General features: G+C 41.5%; 2 protein-coding genes across 11 annotated transcripts in view; both read left to right on the top strand.

The window, feature by feature from the left end:
• The window catches only part of cobll1b (cordon-bleu WH2 repeat protein-like 1b), a 28364-nt gene extending 20456 nt beyond the window's left edge, over window positions 1-7908 (top strand). For all 6 annotated transcript variants that reach the window (XM_010890884.5, XM_010890886.3, XM_034286966.1 and 3 more), the window contains 10 exons: window positions 270-495; window positions 847-915; window positions 1067-1161; window positions 1351-1593; window positions 1772-1886; window positions 3485-3746; window positions 3840-3925; window positions 4038-5512; window positions 6973-7131; window positions 7275-7908. In XM_010890884.5, coding sequence (XP_010889186.2) covers window positions 270-495; window positions 847-915; window positions 1067-1161; window positions 1351-1593; window positions 1772-1886; window positions 3485-3746; window positions 3840-3925; window positions 4038-5512; window positions 6973-7131; window positions 7275-7295 — 2751 coding nt within the window. In that variant the 3' untranslated portion in view covers window positions 7296-7908. The remainder of the gene's footprint in view (window positions 1-269; window positions 496-846; window positions 916-1066; window positions 1162-1350; window positions 1594-1771; window positions 1887-3484; window positions 3747-3839; window positions 3926-4037; window positions 5513-6972; window positions 7132-7274) is intronic.
• A 1069-nt stretch (window positions 7909-8977) lies between these two features.
• The window catches only part of grb14 (growth factor receptor-bound protein 14), a 36288-nt gene continuing 18494 nt past the window's right edge, over window positions 8978-26771 (top strand). Inside the window, exons 1-2 of one of the 5 annotated variants that reach the window (XM_020054976.2) lie at window positions 8978-9048; window positions 20310-20442. In XM_020054976.2, coding sequence (XP_019910535.1) covers window positions 8993-9048; window positions 20310-20442 — 189 coding nt within the window. In that variant the 5' untranslated portion in view covers window positions 8978-8992. Of the gene's footprint in view, window positions 9049-14795; window positions 15191-17749; window positions 18827-20309; window positions 20443-24993; window positions 26732-26771 lie in introns of those variants that run through there. The other 4 variants (XM_010890878.3, XM_020054979.3, XM_010890876.4 and 1 more) reach the window with 4 other exon arrangements.

A 26771-nucleotide genomic window follows, 5' to 3' on the forward strand; every position in this document is an offset into this window, starting at 1 on the left:
TTTACCAGACATATGTATTTTTATTATTTTTTTTCTCCCCAAAAGGGCATTACTTTGTTAATAGAAATATAAATGTGGTTTCTTCTCTTAGGTTCCAATGTTTCAGTATTAGAATGTTACCATGATATGTTATCATGATATCCTCCATCAAAATCCATGTCCAAAATATGCTGAAAAGCGTGCCGTCTACTTTTTCAAAACAACACTCAGTACTTTGTCATGAGGATAGTCATGGTATATTCGATAATCCCATCTCTTTGATTTTTCAGGCAACCGTCCGTCTGGTAATAAACTATAAAAAGACCCAGAAGACTATTCTAAGAGTCAGCCCTCGGGTCCCTCTTGAAGACCTCTTACCAGCTATTTGTGAGAAATGTGAATTTGACCAACAGAGCACTGTTTTATTGAGAGATGCCCAATCGGAGGATCCGTTGGATTTGACATGTACACTAAATGACTTTGCAATAAGGGAGGTCTATGCAAGAGACTCAAAAGGTAAGCGCTTCTTTGATAAATGAATGTTAAAGGCTGATGGTTTTATCTGTGGCCTGTGTCTAAGCCGCTACAGGCACTGACCCAGGCACCAATACATACCGTAGTCTTAAATCAAGCAAAACATTTACGGCTGCCCCATTCCCCCCCAAAAAATACCTTAATTAATCTGACTGACTAGGTTACCATTCATTCTAAACTAATCTCAGCACCCTGAACCAAATCCTGTGTGTTACATTTGTCAACAAGGGGCTCATTCTGAATGAACACTGTTCACCATTCCTTTAGTTTACAGCTACGCAGGTGTGTTCGTGCTGTATTTACTACCGCTTGGCATTTCCCTCTTTTTCACAGCCATGTACTCCGCGGACACACCTGTCTCTCCTACCACCCCTACAACTCCGACACCTCTGGGTTATTCAGGTAATGTCTCCGCTTTTTAGTTTTTTACGTGCTACTTTTTCCCATTTACGATGTGCATTTCTCAAGTTCACATTGTGCATTTCTCAAAAATTCTGTTGTTGCGAATTTTAGAAGTTCCTTCAGTAAAGTCTCTACTGTATATTCCTAACAGACACCATTCCACGCAGTAAAGACAAAATCCAGAAGGAGAAGGAAAACAAGGGATTGTTCAGTCTATTCAGGAGAAGTAAGAAGAAATCGGAGCAGGTGTGTCCTATATTAATTCCCACGCAGTCATTTCACATGTATTTTGGCTGATGAGGAGTTGAAAGTTTGTGTGTGTGGGAGAGGATGGGGGGAAATGTTCCACGCCTGTGATTGGATAGTTGTTTCTTTGCCTACTACAGGCCTTGATCAGGGTTCATGATCTGATGGGATGTTTGTTTGCTCTTAAAGGGGAGGACTGCCAGTGCCCCGGCGTCCCCGGTCTTCCCAAACAAGCCTAGACCTCTCAGTATGAGCTCGATCAGCGCCCACTCCTCCACCTTTAACTGCAGCACCATGCAGTCTGACACGCCAAAAAAAAGACGGGCTCCTCTGCCCCCCATGCAGGGGTCCCAGAGCTGCCCCTCTAACCTCAGCCATCGGCAGAGACCCATCTCCGCCTCGGAGTCCGAGACCCAAATGGACGGCGACCAGGTAAATAGGAGTCACCCCGGTTGGATCGACGTCGTTTCCTCATCAGTTCTAGATGCTAGTGAGGAATGTCTAATTCAGAGAAATGGATTGTATTACATGTGAAAATGGTCAAATGGTTATCGGTAGGTTACTCCGTTTCAAATAACTCTGTCCCTGGTCTGTCTGTTGTGTTGTGGAGATGGCTGGTCTGAGTCGCAGCTCCGAATCTTCTTTGAAGAGGACAAAGCGCAAGGCTCCACCGCCACCCTCCTCTCCTGGAGTGCTTGTCCAAGATGAACCTTCGCTAGATGGAGGTATGAAAGGTTTTGTGTTCGACCCGTGATGTTTAGGGGTCTTGGATCTTTAATCTGTAGTCAAGTGGCTCGTTTTCTCCTAGTTTGAGAGTCTACTATAAAAGATGGCTGAGATTTTGATTCGACAACTGAACTTTGGTCTCTAAAGTCAACAACTGAGAACAGCAAATAAGACCAATGAATGGCCAGTGGGAGAAACATTGATTTTCTTAGGCTCTGACGCCACCAAGTGGTCATTATTGAATCAGTTCCAGAATGAGTAGCTAACGATGCCTACTGAACTCCTTGATAGTTTTCTTAAAATTCCCCTTCAATGTTGGCAGTGCCATGGGACATGCTGATTACCATGTTCTATAAGTAGCTCTTCTTTCTGAACTTGCAGCCTGTGAATCACCAGTGGAGGGTGTCTGAAAGGGAGCCTGAGCTGCCACAACTCCCTGGTGTCTCTACACGTACTGCTGCCTATTTCACCTCCTCAAGCTTCTCCTCCCCTTCCTGCACTGGCCTCCTGTTTTTCCTCCTCACTCCTTCTGGCTGTACTGTACATGCTCCATTTTCTGTTTTTTCTGCATGATTAATCTCACTGCGTCATTCATCTTTCTGCCTTGTCTTTCAATGTACTTAAATGTAATGGTATTAGCGAAGGGGAAAAAGACTCTTCAACATTACAATATACACATAAATACATGCTTGGTTAGGGTACATTGGGAGACACTTCTTTCTGACTTTGCATTTTGTGTGGATTTAAACTGTGATGAAAAAAAAACTGGTTGTAAATGGCTATTGATTGTTACGATTCTATATTATTTGATACAACCTCATCTAAGCTGGTTAGTATGTTTGTTTGTGTTAGAGGAGCACACTTTTTGCCTTTACTGTAAGATGTTTCAGTTTTATCAGTTTCAAGTATTTCCCACATTCTTCTGTGCTTCAACTCAGTGTTTTTGTTTTTCAGACCTAGGAGTGTGTTTCTTAGAGAAGTCATTTGTAAGTTCAGTATTTGAAAACAACATGAGCCCAGATAGCATGAATAAAAACGTGCCTTCAGAGATTTGACTCCTCTGCTTGTATAGTTGCGCCTATCTGCCCCCCTTCCCACTGCTGTTACGTAATCCACTTCACAGAGAAAGATCAGGCCCAGATTCTGGATGTCTCTCTCTGTAGCCTTCCCTGATGTCCCGCGGCTGTTCATTTCAGTAAGACACCACAGGTTTCACATCGAGGACTCCCAGTTTAGCATAACTAGCTTGCTGAATATTCCTGCACTTAATCTGTGGTGGCCTTGAAGTGCCAGGTGAAGAACTTGAGGGGAGTATGCATGCTAGATGTCTTTATTAAGCCTGATTCACTTGTCTGAAGTATCCCTATGATACTGATATTGTATTTGCAGTTCTGTGACTGTGGAATCGATGTTTGGCGTGCCATGGAATCTTATCAAATTTTAAAATGCTGTTTCATTCAGACGTAAATGCTTTTTTCCTCATTTGCAACTTAAAACTCCTTTTACTCAAACATTTCTAGAAACAACATTCTCCCCCCAGTTACATCACCATTCCAATACAGTTATTCAATTGAGACTGTCTTCTGTTTGATGTCAGATGGCCAACCTCTCAATACACTGGAAGAGATTGTGGAGCAGGAAGAGACAACAGCCTCTGTGGTCCTGGACTCCACAAGTGATGACTATGGGGATGACAGCAGCCTCAACCTGTCAGCAGACATCTCCTTGGACTCTAAAATAATAGAGGCGGGGTCTCCGCACCTGGATGCCCCGGACGCAAAGATGGACACTTCCCAACCGTCTGAGAGCAGGGACACCGCAGGGGAAGATCAGTCTTGTGATCTGTCCTCAGATGGCAAGTACGAACTCTAACAGAGAGCCCTAAAATATGAATGTGGTGCTTCTTCCACTTGGGTTTTTGCAATTATCTTCATAACTTCTGTTTTTGACAGACTAGTGAAGAGCACATTGAACAACACTGATTGCCCGCATCCGATGCTAAGAGCTGAGATGGACACATCTGAACACGCAGAGGCCGGTAGGTTTGCAAGTAACAATAAATTAAAACATCATGTTCCTACGTTGATGAATGCAGCAATGGATGCAATTCTATAGATTAGCATGTCAACTTTTTAATTTTATTGTTTTAGGTTCAAAAATCCCTCCATGTAAAGCTGTGGAAATGGGTGTCCAGACATGCTTGCCATGTGAAGATTCAGCAACACAGGATAGGGTCAAAGATCAAATCAGTACTGCCAGCTCTCCAACCATTAGCCCACCACCAGCCCAGTGGGGGCAGACAGAATCACAGGAAGCGGATCCACTGGGCACTAACCTCTCCCGTGGTCAACATCCTGCGGCCGCCAGTAGCCCTTCTGAAGATGCCCAGGTCCAGACTGATCTCACGCCGCCATGTCTAGTGTCACCGCCTCAACAACAGGAAGTGCCCCTCCCTGCTAAAGCCTTTAGTTTTGGACCGGTGAGCCAGAAGAGAGACATGGCCACATCCACCGAGCTGATCCCTGCTGACCCCACCGAAGCCAAGTTCTCTTCTGCCTCAGTAGCGCCTCAGTGCCAAAAGTCCACTCAAAGTGCCCCGGCCCCTCCGAAGCCATCCAACGAGTTGACCAGGGACTACATCCCCAAGGTGGGAATGACTACGTACACCATTGTGCCCCAGAAGACTCTGGAGAAACTGCGATATTTTGAGGTGGCGCTGACGTTGGAGTCCCCACTCGTAGCCAAAGGGAAGGAAGTAGATATTGGTTCAATTGGCCTCCAAGACTGTTCCTCACAGGCTGGGCTGTTACAGGTCACCGCAGAACCAAAACCTTTGCAGTCTTCTATACCTAGGGAATATCCTCAGCCAATCAACAGCACTGCTACTACTGTTATTACTACTAATACTAATACTACTACTGCTAGTGAGAGCACTGTAAATGGCAATGAGATTGAGCCTGTAAACTCCCCCTCAACACCAACAACTAAACTTCCTGTAGGAGATGTCCAGATTCCACCCCCCCCTAGTGGAGACCAAGCAGGCTCCACAGCAGAGGTCAAAGAGAGGAGGATTCCACCCGCAATAAAACCGAAGCCTGGCTCTTTCCGTTTGCCACAGCACAAACGAACACCTGGCTATTATGTAACGTCAGCTGCAGTGAAAAGTTTGAGCACCAGTCCTGGCCAGAGGGAGGCTCCAGGCAGTCTGGTGACAGCAACAGGAGCAGCAGCCACGCAGGTCCTGCAGCCTGTGGAGGAGGGAAGCTTCCCCCCTCCTCCTCCGCCAGTGCATTGGGAGAGCGAGACGTCAGAGGGCGCTGATGTAGTTGCAGTGGAGCTGGGGCCTGAGGAGAGGGGGAACAGGAGAGGTCTGTCCCCAGGGTCCAGTCCCACCGGACCTCCCCTATCCCCAGGCCTGACCCTGGAGAAGCTGAGGGGTTTCACCACTCCGAAACCCTACACTCCTACCACCCCGTCCCGCTTTGCCCAGGCCGTCTCCTCTGCCGTCCGACGATCCCAGTCCCTTTCATCTGGATCCACCTCGCCCTCTCCTCTATCGCCAACATTCAACCCAATCACAAGCCGCTTTTCACTTGTTGATCCTAAAGGACCGCAGGGGCCTAAGGTGAGTCGTTGGATATGTTTTGGGTTCTGTGAAAAATTGCATAGAACTCTGGATGTTTTATATTCAGTTACATTCAGGTAATTTAGCAGACATTCTTTTTCAGAGTGACTGTGGTGTCTGAATACTGTACACACCCACAATAGCTGTGTAAGCTTCATGAACTTACCTTAATGAACTTTGAATTACATTTTTTATATGCAATATAATATTTGCATTCACACATCTACAGTAATAGTCGAAGAGTATAGTTTCACAGTATGTATTTACACAGATATGTCTTCGGGGGGACATACCAAAGCACATCTTAAAATGTAGAGTTTCTGTTGGACAACAGACGCTGTACTGACAGAAGTCAGGCAAATCTCCTATGGAAAATTTCTCCCATCCTCCCTGCGTTCCATCGCTGTCACTAAGACAATCTCCTCTTCAAGTACCTGGACAAACAATGGCATACTGGTGCAAGCAACAATGCCTCTGATAGCCAAATGTCTACGTAGATCACTCACTTTTTTTCATTTGGAAAAACAAGCATTGAATAGTATAGTCAATCGTTGTGCCATCGAAATGTCTATATCTTCAAAATATATATTTTTTAAAAATATTGCTTTTCCCAGTATTTCAAGCTGATCAACTCAAAGTTGAAGCAAAACACTAGCATGATTGGAAAGCAAGGGATTGGGAATAGATGGTTTGAATGCAAACGGTTGCTGCTGCAATCGCCTATCTTGCATGTAGCAGGGCACATTGATCCTTTAAATGTTAATTAATTAAGCAAAGGTTAAGTTCAAAGTAAAGGCTGAGTTTAGCAAAAATACTTTGCAGCAGTATTTCATCAGAGTCTACAGGTGAGCCAAATAAATGTGATTCAACTTCACTGTCAGTTCTATCTCTTAACTATTTGGTTACCCTTAGATGAACTCTTCAGTCTGTTGTTTTCCTCATGTCCTTTAGGGTCAGGTTTGGGGATGTTGAAAAAATACAGGGAAGGGGAGGTGTACTCCTCTCTAAGGATGTGTATATAGAGAGTTTTTCTTCTCTCTGTGAAATGGCAACAGTCAAAATATGATTTTCCTGAGTTTGTGGTTTATCATGTGGCCTATCTTATCTACCTCAACTTGTGACCATGATAATGATGTGCTGGTTTCTCTGGTCCAGTGGAGAAAGAACTCTATCTACTTGTTGCTTATATTAGACAATTTCCAGGAGATTCATTTCCAGGCCTTTACTATTTTGCTCTTATTGATGTATTTTGTATTAGGGAAGAGGTGGAGAAATTCAGCCTGTAGAATCTCCTGTAACATGCAAAGAGCTCTTTGATCTGGTTCCAATCCACATTCTATCACTTTTCCAATACATCTGGACTCTGATCCGGAACTGAATTGAGAATTTTGCCAGTTACGCTAAAGTTTAGTTTTATACTTACCAAGACAATGTGCATTGTGTCTTCTATGCCGATACAGGATAGAGAGGAGGACAATGGCTTGGAGCTCCAGGCAGAAGGGAACCTGAATGGTGGCCTGGCTAGGGACAACATGACTGTTCAGATGGCAGGCCATAATGATTCTTCTGAGCAGCGCACATGCGGAGAAAAACTGAAACGAAACGGAGCTACAGGCACAGTAAGCACTAGACTGTATAATAACATGCTGTTAAGTGGGGAGTGACTGCTAAAATTACATTATATAGGCACACAGACTACATTAATGTATTGTATGTATAATTGTGTTCAATTATGTTTAAAGTTCCTACTTTGCCTTTTTAGGAGCCTGATGTCTTCCCTTGAGTGTGTTGTCTGAACCCAGCAAAGAGGAATAGGAACAGTGTTTCATAGTTTAATCTCTGATGATAGTCTTAAAAAAGACTCTGTTTTATGAAAAATTACTGTAAGTAGATGTTCTCCACACATCTGGATATTATGTAATAATTGTATGTATTATTCCTGAGTTGTTATACATTTTATGCATAATGGACTCTTCAGGTTTCTAATTTTGTCAAATAATATGTATATTATTAGTTTAAATAATGAGTTGTAATTTTCTTTGAGGAAATACAGTAGCCTATATAGCGCTGTATATATAATATTGAAAGGGGCAATTGGACTGACTTGAAAATGGTACTTATAAATCCATTAGTCCATTTTGTATTTTATGTTACTATTTGTTTTTGATGAAGCTGTGCCTGACATACACTGGTATGTGTTTTTCTGATGTAATGCTGTTATGAATTAGTTACATTCACAATACATTAAACTATTACACTGACAGTGCAAGACTTTTTTTGTTTTAAGAAATTGTAAACACAGAATAGCAAACAAATCAGATGTTGTATTACCAGTAGGGTAACATGGGGAAGACACTCCCCACCCACAATTCTCTAAATAAATTAAAAAAAATACACACACAAAAATAATTTCTTCAACCTTTGTTTATTTGTCTAGGTTAGTTTCCCCAGTGCAAAAAAAATAAAGTTTTACATTAATACTGTATATAATATTACAATCGAATGTAAGTACTATTAATATAATAATAACTTAAGTGTGTTAAAATGGACCACCTTATTTCATACTTTAATATACTTATAACACATTTTTGGAAATAGTGTTTTTTTATTTGAAATCTATACAGATTTTTATAAATTGAGTATATTTGAAGTGTAGTGAAATGCTATTTCCAATCATGTGTTGTTTGTCCAGAACATATTCAATTAAGTAAGGTAGTTGGCAGCCATGGACTAGTTTTACGATTCTATGAAGCACAACTTAAAAGTATCCTTCCAAATTTCACAAGCAACCAGTCTCAAGATGAAAGTCAATTTGTTTTTGTCAATGAGGAGGTCCTCTAGAAATTGTCAGGCCCACCAGTGAGTTATAAAAATAAAATATTATACAGGTTGTCTAAAATTTCAAATCGTGACTTATTCAAATTAGTTGTCACTGTAAATAATGAGGTAGTAAGGAAAAAGTAGGAACATTTTGAAGTAATGAGCAGTTAAGGTAAAAAGAAAACAGGGAAACTTATGGCTTAATCTTCCATTGTGAAGAATAAGGGGGCAACTTACTGTACCCCAGGGGAGGGGATGTTCTGCTATCCTGCAAGTTATTTGCCTTTATAGTTTGTATAAGCATGAAGCATGGCCATCACATTTCTTCCAAACATTTTGTCGCCAATTAAACATAGATTTTATGGGGGACGTCTTCCTCAATGTTACCAAATAAAGCAAGTAATGCATACAACTCGATTTAACAAAACAAAACTATATGCAGCCTGGCTAAATAAAGGGACTCAAAACGTTCCAAATTATACGAACTACGTTTATGCCAGGTTGCATTAAGTAACTTGATACACTGGAAACCATTTCAGGCAGGATCTGAGACATTTCAGGTAAAACGTGAGGGTTTTGCATGACGTAACGCCCGAGTAAATATAAACACGTCTTGGGGAGAGCGCGTGGTCTAGATGAGCGCACACCTGAAGGACAGCGATGAAGACGAGAGAGGAAGCAATATGCACTAACTGTTCCATTTCAGCGAGCAGCAGGTAGGATATGTTACAATAAACTGTTAAAGGGAGCACAGGATGTTGAATTTGGACGGATAAAGTGTGTCCATGGCGACGGCTACTTTCATTACCTATTAATTGAGTTTTAATTCCTTACGTTTTCTGATATGTATTCATATATATGAAGAAAAATTATAATAATATATATATATGTGTGTGTGTGTGTGTGTGTGTGTGTGTGTGTGTGTGTGTGTGTTGTGCATTGTGCGTCATGTTCATGTGTATGCCAGCTAAGACACGTGCAGCCTAACTGCCTTGTCTATGTCGTTGAGATTGGGTGAAATCATGTTGGCTGCATATTCAAATAGCAGGTTGTCAAAACGAGAATTTAACTATGTAGGGCTGTATGTCCCCATTATTCAGACTGTTTCCTGAGTTCTTTTTTGAAAAATATAGATAAATATGTTCAACTTTGAGGTATGTACATAAATAGCGCTTTCACTGAGTTCTGTAAAATGTCTGTTCTGTTCAGTAAAACTTAACTAGCCTACTTTTAGTACTGCCTGCTGGCCGGCAGTTGTAGGAAGTGACTTGAGTCATGTCTTGACATTGAAATCCATGGGCTTCCGTTCACTGCGTTAGGTAACTAGGGTGCAGTCACCTAAAACATTTTTCAAGCATCAATAGTGAATATACTAGCGCCTAACCAATCATGATTACATTTCTCGAAAATGTTCTTTGATAGCATACATTTAAAACATTGTAAAATACATTCTGACTTATGGTATGAAGGTGTGCTATATTGCCAATATAACCACAGCTAAGACGCCATAATGCTAATATGAACTGATACCAACAGAATTAGAACATGACAAAGTTGTGTGATTTCATATATTTTGTCTAAGGTCTCATACATAACCATCAGCATACAGGATTCAAACTACCAGGTTTATCATCTTGTTTACATCTACTGTTAATGCAGGAAATGCTTTCTAATTGGCTACTATCTCTTAAAAGTTGAAGACATCCAAACTATTTCCTGTCTGGGAAAATGGATGGTAATTGTACGGGTATGGTCTGTCAGCTTACTACTATTGCTTACTAGAAAGCATTGGATATCACAGATACAAAATAAGCTGCCACTTAGGCTGTGCCTTGATACATGTAGACCAGTCTGAATTAGTGTGCTTGTAAACCTTTGAAAGTATTTATAATTTTAACTAAGTATCTGTAGTGTTTCCACATTTTCTATGAAATATGGCCTAAAATAATTTACAACATGAATAAAATAGTGGTCCTTCCAAAACAAAAATAATTGTAAATATGTTAATGAGCAACATTTCTGCATCAGAATGTGGTGGTAGTTCCCAACAATAGAATGCTGAGGACGTATTTTGGCCCATGAAAATATGAAAGTGATTTAACCACTGTTGGACAGCTCATCCTTCTCTAGACTGCTGACTGCCCAACTCATGCTCTTAAGGAGTATGACATCATACTCTGGCATTTTTAAAAGGTTTGTTTGAGATACACGTATGAGGTGTTTTTGAAAAGATTTCTCTTCAATAGATGTTTCGGCCACAAATATAGGATAAGTCTACAACATATTTGGATATCTATTAAAATAAACGTGATTAAAATGCATTTTTTACTGGGCTGTTTAAACTTTTTAATAAATTTACTTTAATGGTATTCTTCAACATTCGAAAACCTACCAAAACTCCCCTCCTGAACCTGCAACTTGCAAAATTATATACACTTTAAACAATGTTTACTTGTTTCACTTACATCAGCAACTTAGGCCATTTTCCCGACAGCTTAGAGAAAAACAGAGGGTGCTTTTTAAAACTAAAATAACAGAATGTTCTTCAGTTAAAACTATACAGCATTTTTAGTCATGGCATGAACTCAGTTTAGTTTTCTGTGTCTGCGAATCCACACCCTAGATCTTACCAACTTTACCTTAAATCCCTGATTGGTGTAGTGCTGCTGAGATGGTTGTCCTTCTTGCAAGTTCACCCGTCCCTGCAGAGAAACTTTGAAGCTCTTTTTTTTTTGAGGCCATTGGGTTCTTGGTCAACTCTCTTTCCAAGGCCCTTCTTGCCCGGTAAACTAGTTTTGCTGGATATCCAACTCCAGGACGTCTTGGTGGTTCCATGCTTCTTCCATTTCACAATGATAGAGCCTACAGTGCTCCTGGGAACCTTCAATACTATAGCAATTTTTTATAACCTTCCACAGATTCTGTCTCCTGAGACTTACCGATTTCCTTGGGCTTCATGGCTTGGTTTTCGCTCTGACATGCACTGTGAAGTGAACCGATGGATGCGTGCCCTCCTAAATCATGTCCAATCAATTGAATTTTCCACAGGTGGACTGCAAATCAAGTTCTGCCGTCATCTCAAGGATGATTGAAGAACAGTTTGGAGTGTCATGGCCAAGTGTCTGAATATTTATATACATTAGATATTTCATTCTTTCATTTTTAATAAATTGGCCCACATTTTCAATTTGTGTAAATTGATGGCAATAAATATATATTTATAGTTCTTATAAATATTTGTAAAATATGTATTGATCAATTATAAATGAAGTCTATAAAATCAAATGTGGACAATGTGAAGAGGTCTGAATATTTTCCGAAGGCACAGTAGTTTGAAAGAGCATACCTTTTTTACTAAGCAATTTCTTCTTTGTTTTACTTAAAATGGTGCTGAACTATATTAATGCAAAATGGCAGCAGTCTGCATATGAATGTTAAAACATGCATCTGCTGGGAAAAGATTGTTCTGAAAACTGACTGCACTTGCAAATGGTTTCATATGACAGAGAAAATATCCCTTAGATTTTTAGAATGAGGGTGATCAATAAATGTAACTGCTAATATTAATATGATTCCTCCTTTGTCTGGGAAAATAGGCTGTAGAAGTACAAACCAGTAAAACATGTATAATGCTGGTTTAATGGTATGTGAATAGGTGTTTATAAAAAATAAGTCTACTAGCAGATTCTGGCTAGGCAACTTTGCAACAAATCTGTCAATAAATTAGATGAAGTTTAAAAAAATATATTTTGTGGTTAAAAAATATGACAGCCTCTATGTAGATTGTAATGTGAATAACTTGTGCGGTTCTTAACAGGTTTGCTAGCCATTTTCTGACAATTTGATCTAAATGTGTGGATTGAAAATGTTCAGCTTTAAGCCTTTATATTTTAATGTTAGGGATGTAATTTTATTTGTTTAACATGACTGGCTATTCCAGCAATTTATACGTTTTGTAATTTGGGACTGCTCATCATCCATATGGGATAGTGCAAATTGCACTTTAAGATGATTCTTGGACATGATAAAAATAAATGTAAGGCCCGGATATATTTTCTGTTCGTCAAGATTATAGTAATTTTATTGTGATACTGAAAACAAACCATGATGTTAAAGTTGGTCACCTGTATGCAGTCAGGCATTGCTTATTTATTGTATTGTGCAATAAAATAGAACCGTGTTTACATACATTTTAAATTATTATAAATGTATTGTAGCATTAATATCTAGAAAATCTGATTAGCTGATCATTGTCTGCAGCTGTCTCTGATTGTAAAGTAAAGAGAGAGGAGAGTGAGCTTGTCCATGGTGGTCTGCAAATCCTCCGGTCAGTATCCCTGAATGGCATCGGCAGAGCCGCAGAAGTGGTGAAGTTGATTTCCTTGTTTACAAACAGTGCGTTGCTACAGTTATTGTTATTTGTGGTTGTTAGAATTATTTTGCCTGAAGTGACTTTGGAACTGTCCCTTAGGAGCCACATCGCTTAGGAAAAAATCCCCAGAAGTTAGAAATTCATTGCCGTAAAATTCAGGAATACTTGTACTTTGAGTGTTTATGGTTGTTAATAAGACCTGAAATACACTTATACCTCCACGTTAGTTTATATTCTGGGAACAGGCTATGTTAGAAAGCTTTAGCTCCTTTTGTTTTCATGTTCCAAGTATTTCGTCCTGGAATTGGCTTTATGGTAGCCTTGTGATATTTCTGAATACAGATAGTGATTGAGGACATCAGGCAGTCTGTCTAGAAGTGTATTATAGGCTGTAATTATATCTTTTGTATGCCTGAGTTCATATAATATAGGGTATGTCATAGTCACCTTAACCGGTTTCTTGTGAACCTGGTATTATCTGAGAACCGGTTTTTACAAATGCGCATCTAATTAAATGGTATTTTAACAGACTATATTGTTTTATGAAACTTTGTGAATTTCCAGTCAGCTTGTCCTATATAGATAGGATTTCTCACTCCAGACAGTATTTGTATATTTTTGAAGAAGAGGTTTTTATGTTATGGTGAAGTCTACATGGATCTTTGAAGAGTAGGATTACTGTTTAAATGGAACAGTCTACATTGGTTTAACTTATTTGTCTCATTTGGCAAATCTGTTATCCATTCACATCAGCCCCTCAGGGATCAATCAAACTGTATTTTTTGTTAGTTTTTTTTAAGTTTGTTAGTGTCTCAATTGATTATACAAATTTTCTGTTTTTAATAATGATATATTTAGAAAATACTTTTATTTTGATGTTTTTTCGGAATTTCCTACATAACATTATCTGGGGAAGATTACGTATTACCTTATTCAATAGCAATGGTCAACATTGCCAAATTACTATTTTGACCAGGACACAGGCATCACTGGTAATAAATGAGTTGTGCCTGATGTATTTTTCTGCCATGACTTGGCACACAAGCAGATTGAAATAAATTAACCATATTGTATGATTATGATACAAATATTAATAATTATTTGTATAATACTAATACTAATCATTTGAATGTACATTTAAAGTGTATCTGCTACAGTGAGTGTTGGCCTTCACTCCCTCCTCTCCATGTTTCCTCTATCCTACCCTGTCACTGCTGTACTTAGACATGACTGATAGGAAGTAGATAACATATCACATATTATTATACTTCACAATAAATCAGTGTAATCACCCTGTTGAACCTACCATTGGAAGCTTTTAGCATCGGTGCTTCTTGAGTGGACAAAAACAGCCAGGTTACATAAAACTGTTTTGTCACAGGGTTTTGTCTATTGTTAATCCAGCAGCATGAGGTGTTTTGGCTGCTCAGTCACGCACATAATGGTTCATACAACAATTCTATCCAATCAACTAAATTGTCTGGGTTTTTGTGAGTCCCAGCATTTTGTACCAACCGGGACTACAAGGACTGCTAGAATGCGGTGTTAAAGCTTTGCTCCTTTCCTCTGAGGATGGAGGGTTAGAAAAGAAAGGCCAGTTCGCTTTTTCCATTCAGTCATGTCCCCCATTAGGGCAGCTCATGTGCTGTAGCACACTGGGGTGTGTGTGTGTGTGTGTGTGTGTGTGGGAGTGGGGGTCAGACTGCTTACTAAAGTTGTGCCGTAAAGGTCAGAGGAGTGAGATGGTGTGTGATGTGTTTCTAATGCGCAATTATGTTTCTACGTGACCGTCTAAGAATAACTGTTTCTGCACTTTCCATAAGCACAGTGCTGCTTGCCTGTGCTGCTGGAAATAGAATTTGGGAGTATGCTGCTATGAAGACGAATAATTGATGATGATTATGAGTATAATGTTTGCTCAGTTACCTCATATCCTAGCCAGATGACAGTCTAGGACAGGGAGGGGCAACTGGTGGGCCCGCCTCTGTTTTTGTGGGCCCCCGGATCAATCCCTCCCCAACAAAAGAAATACAAAGTCACAGATACCATGTTAAAAACTGCGCAACACCATGTAGCCAAGTGTGTAGAATTGCAGGAAATGAAAGGGCAGATCTACTAGCACCGTGGACCGCCATGATCAATTGTGAACTGTTTCTCAGGCCCCTGATCAAAGTTACCCATCTCTGGTCTCGGGGCTGGATCTGAAATGGATGCCAGTCACACTGAACAAGCCCACACCAGTTTCTGTTTTTCCAGCTACATCAACAAAAAAAATCAACCTTGACGAAATACACCTAGGCTTTGTTTGCCTTCTGCAAGCTCGTGCTGCGAATTCCTCTTCTCCTTTCCAATCCATCTGTGACAATGTCAACAGCATGTTCCTGTACCAGCCCGACTTGTCCCAGTGGGAGCAGCTGACCTACTGTACTGTAGCGGGGGTTTGGAGCTCCGCTGTACTCCCGTGTAATTCATAGATGTCAAATGAGGTGAGTGGGACTAGGATATTCAGCGAGAATGGATGACGAACAGGGCTCCACTGCTATGTCCCTGATTACAGTACGGAGCTGAGTTTATTTATGCTATGCTAAACAAATCGTTAGCTCCAAATAGAAACAGTTCAGGCTAAACACGGCAGACTTCCTTCAAGGTCAGTCTTGTGGACTGTCTTAGCTGGATTGAGAACTGAGAGGGGATTATTTTCAGTGGGTCTGCTGAATGCATGAGAATCCAATAGGACCTCTGGGAGGGAACACTAATATGGCTTTGTTTCAGTACATGAGAACAGTGGCTTAGAGGCAATTCCAGCGTTATGGACGTTACATTTGCAGGCTGAACTGCAGCTTTGTTTCACAGAATGGATTCTCTCTGTTTCTTGTACCCCTTAGGGAGAGTGTATACTGTATCTCCAAGAACTATAACTTTATTAATATCTGCAGGTTAGAGAAATCATGCAGATAAGAAATGTTATGGATGTTACATTTACATGTTTTTTCAGAAGTTGAACATATTAGCAGAACTCGGCCAGTTTGTTAGTCTTTGGTGAAAATGTGGATTGCCACATTTGAGGGTGAAAGGCTTGGCTGAAAATAGATCAATAGATTTTCATCAGTTGATTATTAATTTCCAATAATGCTTTATTAAAAAGGCGAGGAAATTATTAAGTTGTACTGATTTCCTGATTTCAAATGTTATCATAACACTTTGTTTGTCATATGGTCAGCTGTTATAACTAACACTGACTGCAGAGAGTGTAATGAAGTTCTTGAAACCCTTTCTTAAAACCTTGGAAAATGGTATGGTTCACTGAAATGTATAATTTGGCCTTTGGTCTGTAATGGCCAAAATCTCTCCTACGTAAACTGTTGTGCTGTAATACGGTCTGCATAATGTAGTTCTGTTTTGTGAATGATTAGGTTGACCTTCGCTTGGAATTAAGTCTTGGGTCATGGGTTAAGGGCCTAAACGGTGCCAAAGCTACTGTTTTGATTGGCCTGTTCTCTTTATATTAACTCACAAATGTTCCACAATTCTCACTCAACCATTACTGCTCATAATGCACAGAAACGGAATGTACCCAGGATTTCAGCAGCTATTGTCTTTTGGTTCTGGCATGGTGGCAAGACTGGATGAGGTTGCCTGACTCTGAAAATAGCTTATACTAATGTAATTAGAAAGCATTTGCATGGACTGATAGCAGAAGAATGTGTTTAATGCCAGGGTTATTTCTGGCCAGCTCATGCTGCTCGGCCGCAGTGTTCTTCTCTGAGACTTTGCCTCTGTATTTTCCTGTCTCTGTCTGTCACTTTCTCTTTGTGTCTCTTTATCTCTGTTTTTCTCAGTATTTCTCGCTGTGTCTGGTTATCCCTTGTCTTTCTCTTTCTGTCTCTCTCTCCAACTCTCTGCCTGTCCTTCTGTCTCTTTCTTTCTTTCTCTCACACACACACACACCGTTGTTGCTGCTTGTGCGTCGGTTGAATAAGCTTCCCCTTTACTTCAGCAGTAGCATGTCACATCTGTCCTTTTTTGATTGCCTGCTGTTTTGTCTGTGTCATGCTTTGTCAGTTGTGAGGCCCTTCACAGGATGGCGTGTGTGACAGTGACCAGGTAACCTAAGCCAGGTGGAACAGTGTTATTGTGACAATGCTCTTAGCTCAGGCACTTTAGCACTGGAGGAACACGGCTCCTGTTCATACAGATCTGATTTCCATTTAATTGCTTGGGCCACTCAAACAACTCTGGCTGCTCACTTTTCTCTTTATAGTTGCATTCATTTTGAGCTGGGTCCATAGGAAACTGGTTGAAAACTAGTGCACTATATAGGGATTAGTTTCTCATTTGGTCAGCACAGATTGAGAGTTAAGACATCTTCCAGGAAAACAGGGTAAATGTCCTTCTCTAGACAATGCTTATAGCTTGTTTTGTTGTGCCCCGTTTAAAGACAATTATGATGAAAATGTTTCATCTGATGGCTCCCGTGTTGAATTTGGAATCCAATAATTGAGCGATACGAAATAAAAGTTAGAACTCTCTCAATATATCCACAGAACATGTGATTCAGCTAAAGTGGGGCCTTTTAATATAATGTACCATTAAATATTTAGCACTTTGAATAGTTGCTCCAGCCCATAATGGCTGCTATTCACATTTGAAGCACATAACATTAATAATACACAGAGGTCACACCAGACCCAGACTGGTTTTCAACATTCGTCCAGGTCTCCATGCTTTCAATATAATGCACCACTACAGGCAGAGGTGAGCGCCACTTCTATCAAGTAGGCTCGTGACTTGCTAGGACATTTTAAACAGAGACTACAGATGAGTGTAAAACGTGAGCTCTGACTCTGAGGTACAAATGTTAGATCCTGGTACTCAGCACTCAGTGGGAATGAATGCCGAATACTGAAGTCGACCGTGAGACTGTGTAGAATTCTCACCCTTAGCCGCCATCATCTAATCAATGTTTAAAGCGATAATAAGTAGAAATAATCATCATTAGAGTTGTCATCATTTATATACTGACCAGAGTAATGTCATCTAGATTTCAGCAAGTGCAGAAAACCGGTACTGCCACCAGATGTTACCTTAACACATACCATCGGCCATTATCTACAGTAGGCTCTCAGTGCCGGCCCAGTCTCTGTTACACATTACCTTTCAGATAGATGTTATCACATCGACATGAAGCCTGGCTAGGCTACCACAGAATGACTCAACCCACCAGACCACAGCTGAACCACTCTGTCTGGGAAACTCCACTTCCACATGCATCCAGTCCGGCTCTGGGCTCAGTTTATAGTGCAGTCGGGAACTAAGTGCGAAGTCTGTGACAAAGGAACAGTTGGTCATACAGTCTGGCAGCCAGCCAGGACTCATTGCAGAGTTGCATACCAACAACGAACAAGCCTTTGTCCTAAGTGTGTTTTGTGTGCAGGTCTCCTTTCCAGGTAGAGACAGCGGGAAACTAATCAAAGGGACGGGAAAGAAAGAAAAACAACGACGAGAAAGAGAGGGGAGAAATAACAACCGCAAAATCCAAACGAGGACAAATAAGCCCCGGGCTTGGTGCATGCCAAGAAGGCAGGGACAGAAACACATTTTGCGGATTTTTTTGATACGTCACTGTGTCAAAGCGAAGAGGGCTCATTTGTGGAGTCATTGCGTTAAAAATAACTTTATTGTGGCGGATCATGTTTTGGTAGGAGGGATCGTTTTGCCCCACTGGGCCAGCCTCATGGGCAGCAGATGAGGCTTCCGGAGAGGCTCGTGTCGGCTGCGTTTCGTGTGTGTGCAGACAGAGGAGTCCGGCCAGCTCTTTCTCTCGCTCTTTCTTCCACTCACACGTTGCTCTGCTCTTCACTCTCACCACACTCCAGTCCAACAGCTCGCCTCTCTTCTCTGCTCCAGATGATGCCTTGGATATAGCCGGCCCTCATGAGTGATATGAATAACACACTGGAAGACATACACACCTCTGGCAGCCTCGGAGAGAAAGCAGAGATTTTTGGGAGTGGGAAGGGTAATGTGAGTGGCTTTTCCAGCCCATCCCTCATCCCTCTCCGTGCTCCTTTACAACCACCAAATGCCCAGCTCTCCAGGACTTCTGTCTGCAGGGGAAATAGGTATGGTTCATTTCTCCTCGGGAATGGCTGGTGCGAATGTATGTGATTTAGTCACCTTTTCCTTTTTCGGTCATAGCTATGTTTTCACAACACAAAACCTTTTTAAATGTGCTATAGCTACGTGTCACTAATATAAATCCCAGCTTTTCCTACAACAGCCTCAGCATATCTATCTCCGTTTATTCTGTAACTCACTAGTTTAAAGTTAATCTTTAACGTATTAGATTAGTGAGCTCATTCAATGTGCTCTCCAACTGAAGAATAGTACACCCTTTGTATTCACAGCAGCAGGGCACAGAGGTCCCGGTTGAAAAATAGCTGTAGACTTTGTACCTGTAAACACTTGTGGTAAATCCGCGACTGTCAGTGAGAGAATCGTTTTGCCCAATTTTGATAGCTCTCCGAAAGAACTGGACATGAATCAAGCACCTGTTACTTTGTAATTAGTTACTTAGTAACTGCTGTGTGTTTACAGAGCAGTAAAGAAATGTCAGTATGAGCCACCTCTTTACTATTCAAGGCCTTCACATGTAGACCATGTCTAATGTCTATTTGACATCTTCTCATGCTCTCATGCCATGATGCTTTTGTCAGGTTGATCGTTCCCACACAGTCTGGGTTTCTTTTCCTGACAGATTTGGGTGTGAGAGGATTTAAAGGACATGCTGGTCGCGTGTTGTTGAGTAAACAACATAACAGCCATCATGGCCACCCCTTGAAATGGACACCATCTGAAATCCCTGTCTGATAAACAAGGTTTATACATGCTGGTATTTTGAGTTGTGGATTGAATATGCGCGGATAGAGCAACACGGTCATGTTATACACTGTTGTTAGTGGATTACATAATGTGTAAATTAATTCTGTCTTGCTTAATGTCAATCTTAAGTGAGGCCAAAGTTGATTTACTATAAAATGCATGCACCACCTCGTCACATTTTTCCAAACAAATCATCTGAAGCGTAGTGATAGTAATGTCCTCCAAGCATCGATGATTCCACAACTTTTAATTGTTGTTCTTATGTAAACAGGCAGAGCGCCTGTTGAACGGTTAGTTCAGTTTGTGTGGACTAAATCTACCTTCCAGAGACCTCTCAAGTGCTCATTCTTAGCTGCTCACGGCGAGTCTGTCTGGGAGTATCACCTGTTCAGTCCTACTGATCCCCTCATGTACATTACAGAAGACACATTCTCCGCAACAAAGCCGCACAGCCCCAACCCGGCCTCCATCTCAAGCTTCCCTCAGGGTAGCCTATACTCTGTGAAATCTGATGTCCCAGGTAGGGGCTTTAGAGATCCCATGACTCGCTTTAGGCTCCTGAAGCGGCCGACAGACAGACATCTACTATATCCTCCCAATGCCAATCAGTGGCAGCCTCTCTCCCGCCCACGCCACACAGAAAGACAGATGGCATATTGTTTGTGTTTGAGTCAAGCTCAGTGGTTGTCAGTATAATGTGTTCTCTACTTGTTTCCCCTCCAGGAAAAGTAAAGAGGCGCTGGAGTCCCAGCTGGCTGCCCCTGTTCCAAACTCCTTCACGCAACTCCTTCCCTCTACCGTCTCCTCCCTGGTCTCGGACTGTTTATTACCCTGGACCAAAAGTGGTACAACTCAGGTGAGTGGGTGTCCTTCAGACAGACTGACATGTATAGAGAGAATACAATGCGCCGGGTTGTTTTACTCATTGAAATCCTCAGGCCTTAAACGCGATTCTGAACGGCGAGACGCTCCCAGAAGACAGGCGCAAAAGACACGCATCATTTGGAATACGTGCGCGTACTCGGACGGGTTCAGGGTGCGTGGCACCGCCGGGAGCGAGTATGTGGGACCAGTTGTGTGCGTATGCAAACGAGGAAACTTCGGGGGATGAGAATGCTTTTTCAGTGCACGTAACGTGTGATTATGAGATCCTGGCATTGGACCTAGTCTCTGTGGCAGCAGTGGTGCTAGAATTGAACAGAACACCTGGTCTAATGGTACAATGTCCAAACAGCTCAGACGGGGGTGCTGTCCCATAGTGTTTGTCATTCATCCACCAGACACATCATAAATGGCAGTCTGTTTCTACACTTTTAGTGCACTACTTTTGAGGAGACTTCTATGGGCCCCGGTCCAAAGTAGTGCACTCTACCGGGTGGGATTTATGTTGTTATTTGGGGGCATAGGTGTAGGGAGCGGTAGTATTGTGCCCCGAAAAGCCGTGAATGTGGTGGAGAGGAGGACTGGCACTGGATCAACTCTTACTCTTCACTGGACCCAGGATGTATTCTTTTCTGCTTGACTTCTTAACATGACATTGCTGTGCTTAAGCTAATAATTCCCCTGGGTATGCTTAGGTAACACTGTACCTTAACTAGTTCATATACCTATTCATTTACCTGTACAGTAGATACATGAACTGACTTAAAGTAAGTTTGAGTAATATGAACTGTTTTTTTGAATTCAGTCTGGACTGCAGAAACCCATACTTGATGGTCTCCCCTCCTCCTATATGACATTTTTAATGAAGTAATTAGTGAAGTAAAAACAAAACCAACCTCATTTTACATTTGAGTCAAACATTTTCATTTTCTCATTGCGGGTCAGGAGCAGTGGTATTTTTATACTGTAGGGATTTGATTTGTGCCAATGTTGAATCTGTAACGTAATATATATGAGCATTTACAGAACCCAAGCTTGGTGCCGTTTACTAAACTAGGAGCACATTCATTATGTTCAAAGCCAACAATTATGGTTATGCTTCAAGAAATGACTGAACGTCAAAACGGAAAGTCTGCTATACATTATCCCCAGATCTGTCAAGTCAGACAGCCTGTGGCTCTGTCGATGACCGCACCACCCATTCCCAGGAGGTGATTGGCTCCCTGCAGGTGTTAATTACACTCCCTGGGTATCTCTGGCAGCGGGAGGAGGGGGAAGAAGGGGGGGAGGAGAGGGCAGAAGCTGAAGGGGGGGGGGTGGAGGTTAGCCTAACTCAGACCTCTGACTCATGGCAAAGCCTGAAATTACAGAGCTCAGTGCTAACCAAAGAATATCAGCTGCATCAGACCTTGCTCCTCAGCTTTTAATGAGTTGCTTTCAGCATGTATATATCATTCTCCAGCTCTTGCCTGGGCGCCCTCATTGTGCGATTTAGAATACTTCATGATTTGCTGAAGGAAGGCAATCAGATTGTTGTTTGTTCTCCTGTATATAGACTAATACCACTGCTGTGGAGCTTGATTATCTTCCCCAGGCATAGTAAAGTGTCTGTCTTCACTTGATACGGCAGTCTCAAATGAGCCCTTTATACCCGATCCCCCATTTTCACTTGACCCAGGATTCACATAGGGAAAATTAGAGAGGGGTTGCAATACTCTAATGCTGCCCTTGCTCCATTGTTTAAAAAAAAAAAAAAGTCCAGGGGATTAGCGTGGATTTGGAATTCTCTTTTGATTGGCGAGAGTAAAATACTTAGATTTCTCAGCGGCGAAGAAGAAGTGGAATGACACCTTGGTGACCTCGGGCTTGAACAGTGCGGTTCCTTGTTAGCTCGTCTCAATGTGCTGCTTGCGTAACCCAGCGATGAGGCCTGCATTCGCACCTGATGAGGCTGACAGGCTTTCACTCTGTCTTTTGAGCCGCGCCATTGTCCACACAAAGGGAATATGTCAGGCCAGCCAGCTGTTTATGTGTCACAATCCCCTAGTCACAGGGTCATGACCCATCTTCAGCAGCACGTGAGAAACGGTGACATCACTGCCCTTGTCCCCCCTGCCCCCCTCCAGACCCCCATAAAAGGGTGTGCCAAGTCTGTCTATTGAATCCTCCAGTCTGTCTTTGGGGGCAGACTGTCTCTAGGCAAAAGGGTTTATTCTCCATATTTATAGGTGCCGATAATAACAGGCGTATCATCAGATTATCTGAATGCAATTGATAATGAATGGGAATGCTCTACTTCCCTTTTTCTGAAACTCACTAGCCCACTACGAGGTGACAGTGATGCGTTTCATTATGGAAGATGCGGCGGCATGGCCGGACAAGCGGTGCCGGTGTTGGCCTTGGTGCTCGTTGCCGTGGCAATCAAAGCAGCCAGCGGGCTTTAGTGTGATTGACCAAGTTTTAGTTTACTGTGGTCAGACTGAATTGCCATTCTGAATTGTTCTGGTGCCCTTTTTGCTTGACATGCTTTTGTTTTACATGGGCTTTAAAAGCTATTCCAGTCGTGAGAAAGCAGTATGCCTGAGGCCCCTGTCAGCCCTGCAATCTCAGTGTCATCAGTGTTTTCCCTATATTTATTTAGCGGCAGTGGTCTGGAATGTACAAACTGCTGTCACTAAGATAGAGATGGTCCATTGTTTAATGGCAGCCAGGGATTATTGGAAGGGGAGTCTACACGTTGCATATTGTGATATCGGTTTGACAATGTTTCACATTATTACGTTTTGACAATGCTGCAACATTATTTGCACTAGTCGTCTTTATCTGCTCCAAATCGCCAATATTTTTCGGTTAGAACATGCTCGTCATCTTCTTCGTGAATAACGTTTTGTTTACTTTTGTTTCCATGACTAATACAAAGTTCCTCCACTCAAAATAAAATTGCAATGTCAAATCAAAATCCCCTTGGAATCTTGAATATGTGGTATTGTGCAGTCCCTGGCTGTTAGCTTGGTTATTCGGGGCAGATGTGGCAATAAGGGGAATTCATGAATCAGTGTATTTCTTATACTAGTCCTACTCCGTCAGCCATATCACAGCCAGTTACGTGACTGCCTTGTGAAATGGAATACATGTGCACTTTGGAGTGTGACCTCAAGTCAGACACCCAATGGCACTGCCAGAGACATAGCTCCTACCAAGGGCTACGAAGGGCCCGCTATAGGCTAGGTCAAATCCCTTCAATCCATGCCATGTTTACCCAGGTTGTCAAGGTATAATATTTAGGCACATTAGGGAACACAGTTGTGTAGAGTCACAAGACCCGATATTGGGTAAATCCGACTCTTCACTTAAAGCAACTTGTCCCATCACACAACTATTGTCGTGTTGTGATAAGGAGCAGTTTGTCAGACTTATGTTATTATTGTTCGTTACGTTGCGGTGAAAATGCATGTTATTATAATTGCAGAATAACAGTGGTATTAACACACATATCATAATTTCACAGCCATTAGAAAGTGCGTAATATTTACTTCACAGATTCTTAGAGGCAAGTTTAAACAAAGAACCTTGTAGATGTCAAAATGCGTTCCAGAAACATTTTTTGAAGGTGTACCTGACTGGGAGAGTGGAAGGACACTTTGCATTGCCTCTCAACAGACAGACAGACCCCCCCACCCCCCCCAAACAGTATTGTGTTGTGCCATCTGTATGTCTGGTGTGAATGTGACAGGATCCATTTATCATATCACAACAACCGTATACCTTGGGTACTTGATTTGCAGGCCAATTTCTGCTGTTACGATTTTAGGTCTGGCAGAGATTATCTGTAGAAAAAGAGGAGCGGAGGTTCATGTGAACACATTGCACAAAACATTTGCTCTGGTGCTGTACCATGGACAGGCAATATCACATTGAAGGTACTGTACAGTTTAGTTGAATGTGCTGTTGGAAAGACAGGAATACAATGCTAACTTTGTGTCTGCTGCACCATACCTCTTAACAAAGGCATTCATGAATCATTGTAAACCTGCATTTGACAGCTTGTTTTATTTGCAGGCAGTCATGTGGGGTCAGATTGTGTGTGTGTGTGTGTGTGTGTGTCTGAGTGAGTGCGAGAGAAATCCCTGCAGACTGGCAAGTCTCAGGCCTGCTGTCCTGCTTCGACAGGGCCTGTGGAGGGTTCTTGGTTGAATCAAGCCCTGGTCAAGGACACGGTGTGTGTAGCTGTCTTTGTTATGAGAGTTGCAGATATTCCCTTATCAATGTGCCTCTATTAATTCCAATTCATTTTTCGGTGCTTTATGATAACTAGTGGCGTCTGCTTGTCTGTGGTCTCACAAGGCGATGTGCTGTAATTCCAGATAATCAGCGAGCTCTGCTGTGACTCCTCCTCTGTTGTCATGGGAGGGAAGATGTATGACAGTCACTGCTGCCTGACCCCACCCACCCCCCCCACCCCCGGTCTGGTCTGGGAGGACAGGAAGTTGTGAGGAGTGTGCAAAGAATTCTCCCGCTGCTACAGTTTGTGTAGATATAGTCTGCCGGCTGTGTTCATTGTCAGACCCGTACACATTGGTAATGCACATTGCATGCTTTTTGAATGGCATTAATGTACATGATACCGGATAGCGTCATCTTTAAAACATGTAGTATTCATTTGAATGTATACAGATTTGATTCCATATAATGTAGTTGGTTAAATATTTGTTCAGCTCTGTAGTTAAATAATACAGGACATTTTTTGTGGTCTCTTTGTTTCGTTTGTAATGTCAGCGGATTATTTTCTCAGCTGAAGTTGTCTCTGCTTGACATTTTAAGATTGATAGAGTTTTGGCTCAAACATTGAGCTTTGCGTGTACTAAAATGTTTTTCAGAGATCTGGTTTGTGCATATCTAACAGTGCATTTCTGAGCCCTTTTCAGCTGTGAGCCATTATAGGTCCCAGCTAAATGTATTACAAGGATTTATCAAACGACATCTGTCAGTCTTGGATGTTTCTAGTCTCCTTTGTTTAAGGAAATGTCTCTGCTGGCCCTTAATTTGACACAATGAAAACACTCATCCTTGTCCAATTCCATGTTCATCTCTTTCTTTTAAACTTTTAGTTTAGTTTAGGTGTATTAGCAGGAACAATAATCAGAAGTATAGTTAGGCCATATCGTCTTTTCCCATCAATAGCATTTATTGAAGACCTGGGTTTTTTGATGTGTGTCTTTATCAGACCACTGAGTAACTTCCATTATTCCATCATTAACTCTAATGCAGACTGTAGCAGTCTGCTCTCATTTCATAAAGACTTCTTTGTTCAAACTTACAGTAAAACAGATGTGGATAATGAATTGTAGCAATTGTGGCTATGGGAACAACTTGGTGTAGAGCTATTTTAATCCCCACAATTCAGTCTCCCCACTGCCTCCCCTCCCCCAGTCTTTGAGATGGACTGTTATCCTCTACCTGTATCCGCACCTTACATGCTTTTTTAAATACCAAATTAGGAGGAATTGAACATGGAAAAGAATGTCAGATGTGATTGGATAGTATAATTCACATTTTTGATAATGTTGACAACATGTCTATGATTCAGCTTGATTAGGATTGAATTACAATGATATCATTGAATATACTGTACAAACATGACTGTGTATTGTTCTGGTAAAAGGGGGAAAAAAAGTGTCAAGGATACTAGGCCATCGATTAGCGTCCAAGTTTTCCTTTTCATAAAAAAATTATAATGTTTCATTTGCTGGCTATGAATAGTATAATTTGTTGTTGTTAGAAAGGGGCAAAGACATTACTAAACAATTCACCTGTTCAGGTTTGTGATAAACTTTCGTAATTTGAGCTGTCTTTCTTTGACCTTCTGAATTGGTTGGAACTATAGTCCTACTTGGAACTATTTTTATCAAGACTTGTATGTGGCTTGATAAAGTCTCTTTAAGCGGAAAAAAAATGTTTTACATTTTCAAGGACAAAGGAGGAGTTTGTTGAACAGAGATGACTTCTCTGTCTCTAAGTTGTGCACACTCAGCGTGCACGACCTCACTGTCGATTGCCGTACAACGTTCATTCTATGCTTTCTACTCACTAAATAGGGAGGCTTCTGAATATTTCGATGTTTGCATGTTATATTTTTCTGAAATAATAAATAGATATATGGATATTTGTCAGCTTAGTTGTTTTATACTGAAGAAAAGAGCATGAACTTCCATGCGAGAAGAGTTACCTTGCCTGCAATTACTCCACTTTGTCTTCAGAAGCGGGTAGGAAACATGCCTGCACCTTCCTCTCTCGCCGTCCTGT

Source organism: Esox lucius, chromosome 16 (assembly GCF_011004845.1).
Source record: "Esox lucius isolate fEsoLuc1 chromosome 16, fEsoLuc1.pri, whole genome shotgun sequence".
Classification (NCBI taxonomy): domain Eukaryota; kingdom Metazoa; phylum Chordata; class Actinopteri; order Esociformes; family Esocidae; genus Esox; species Esox lucius.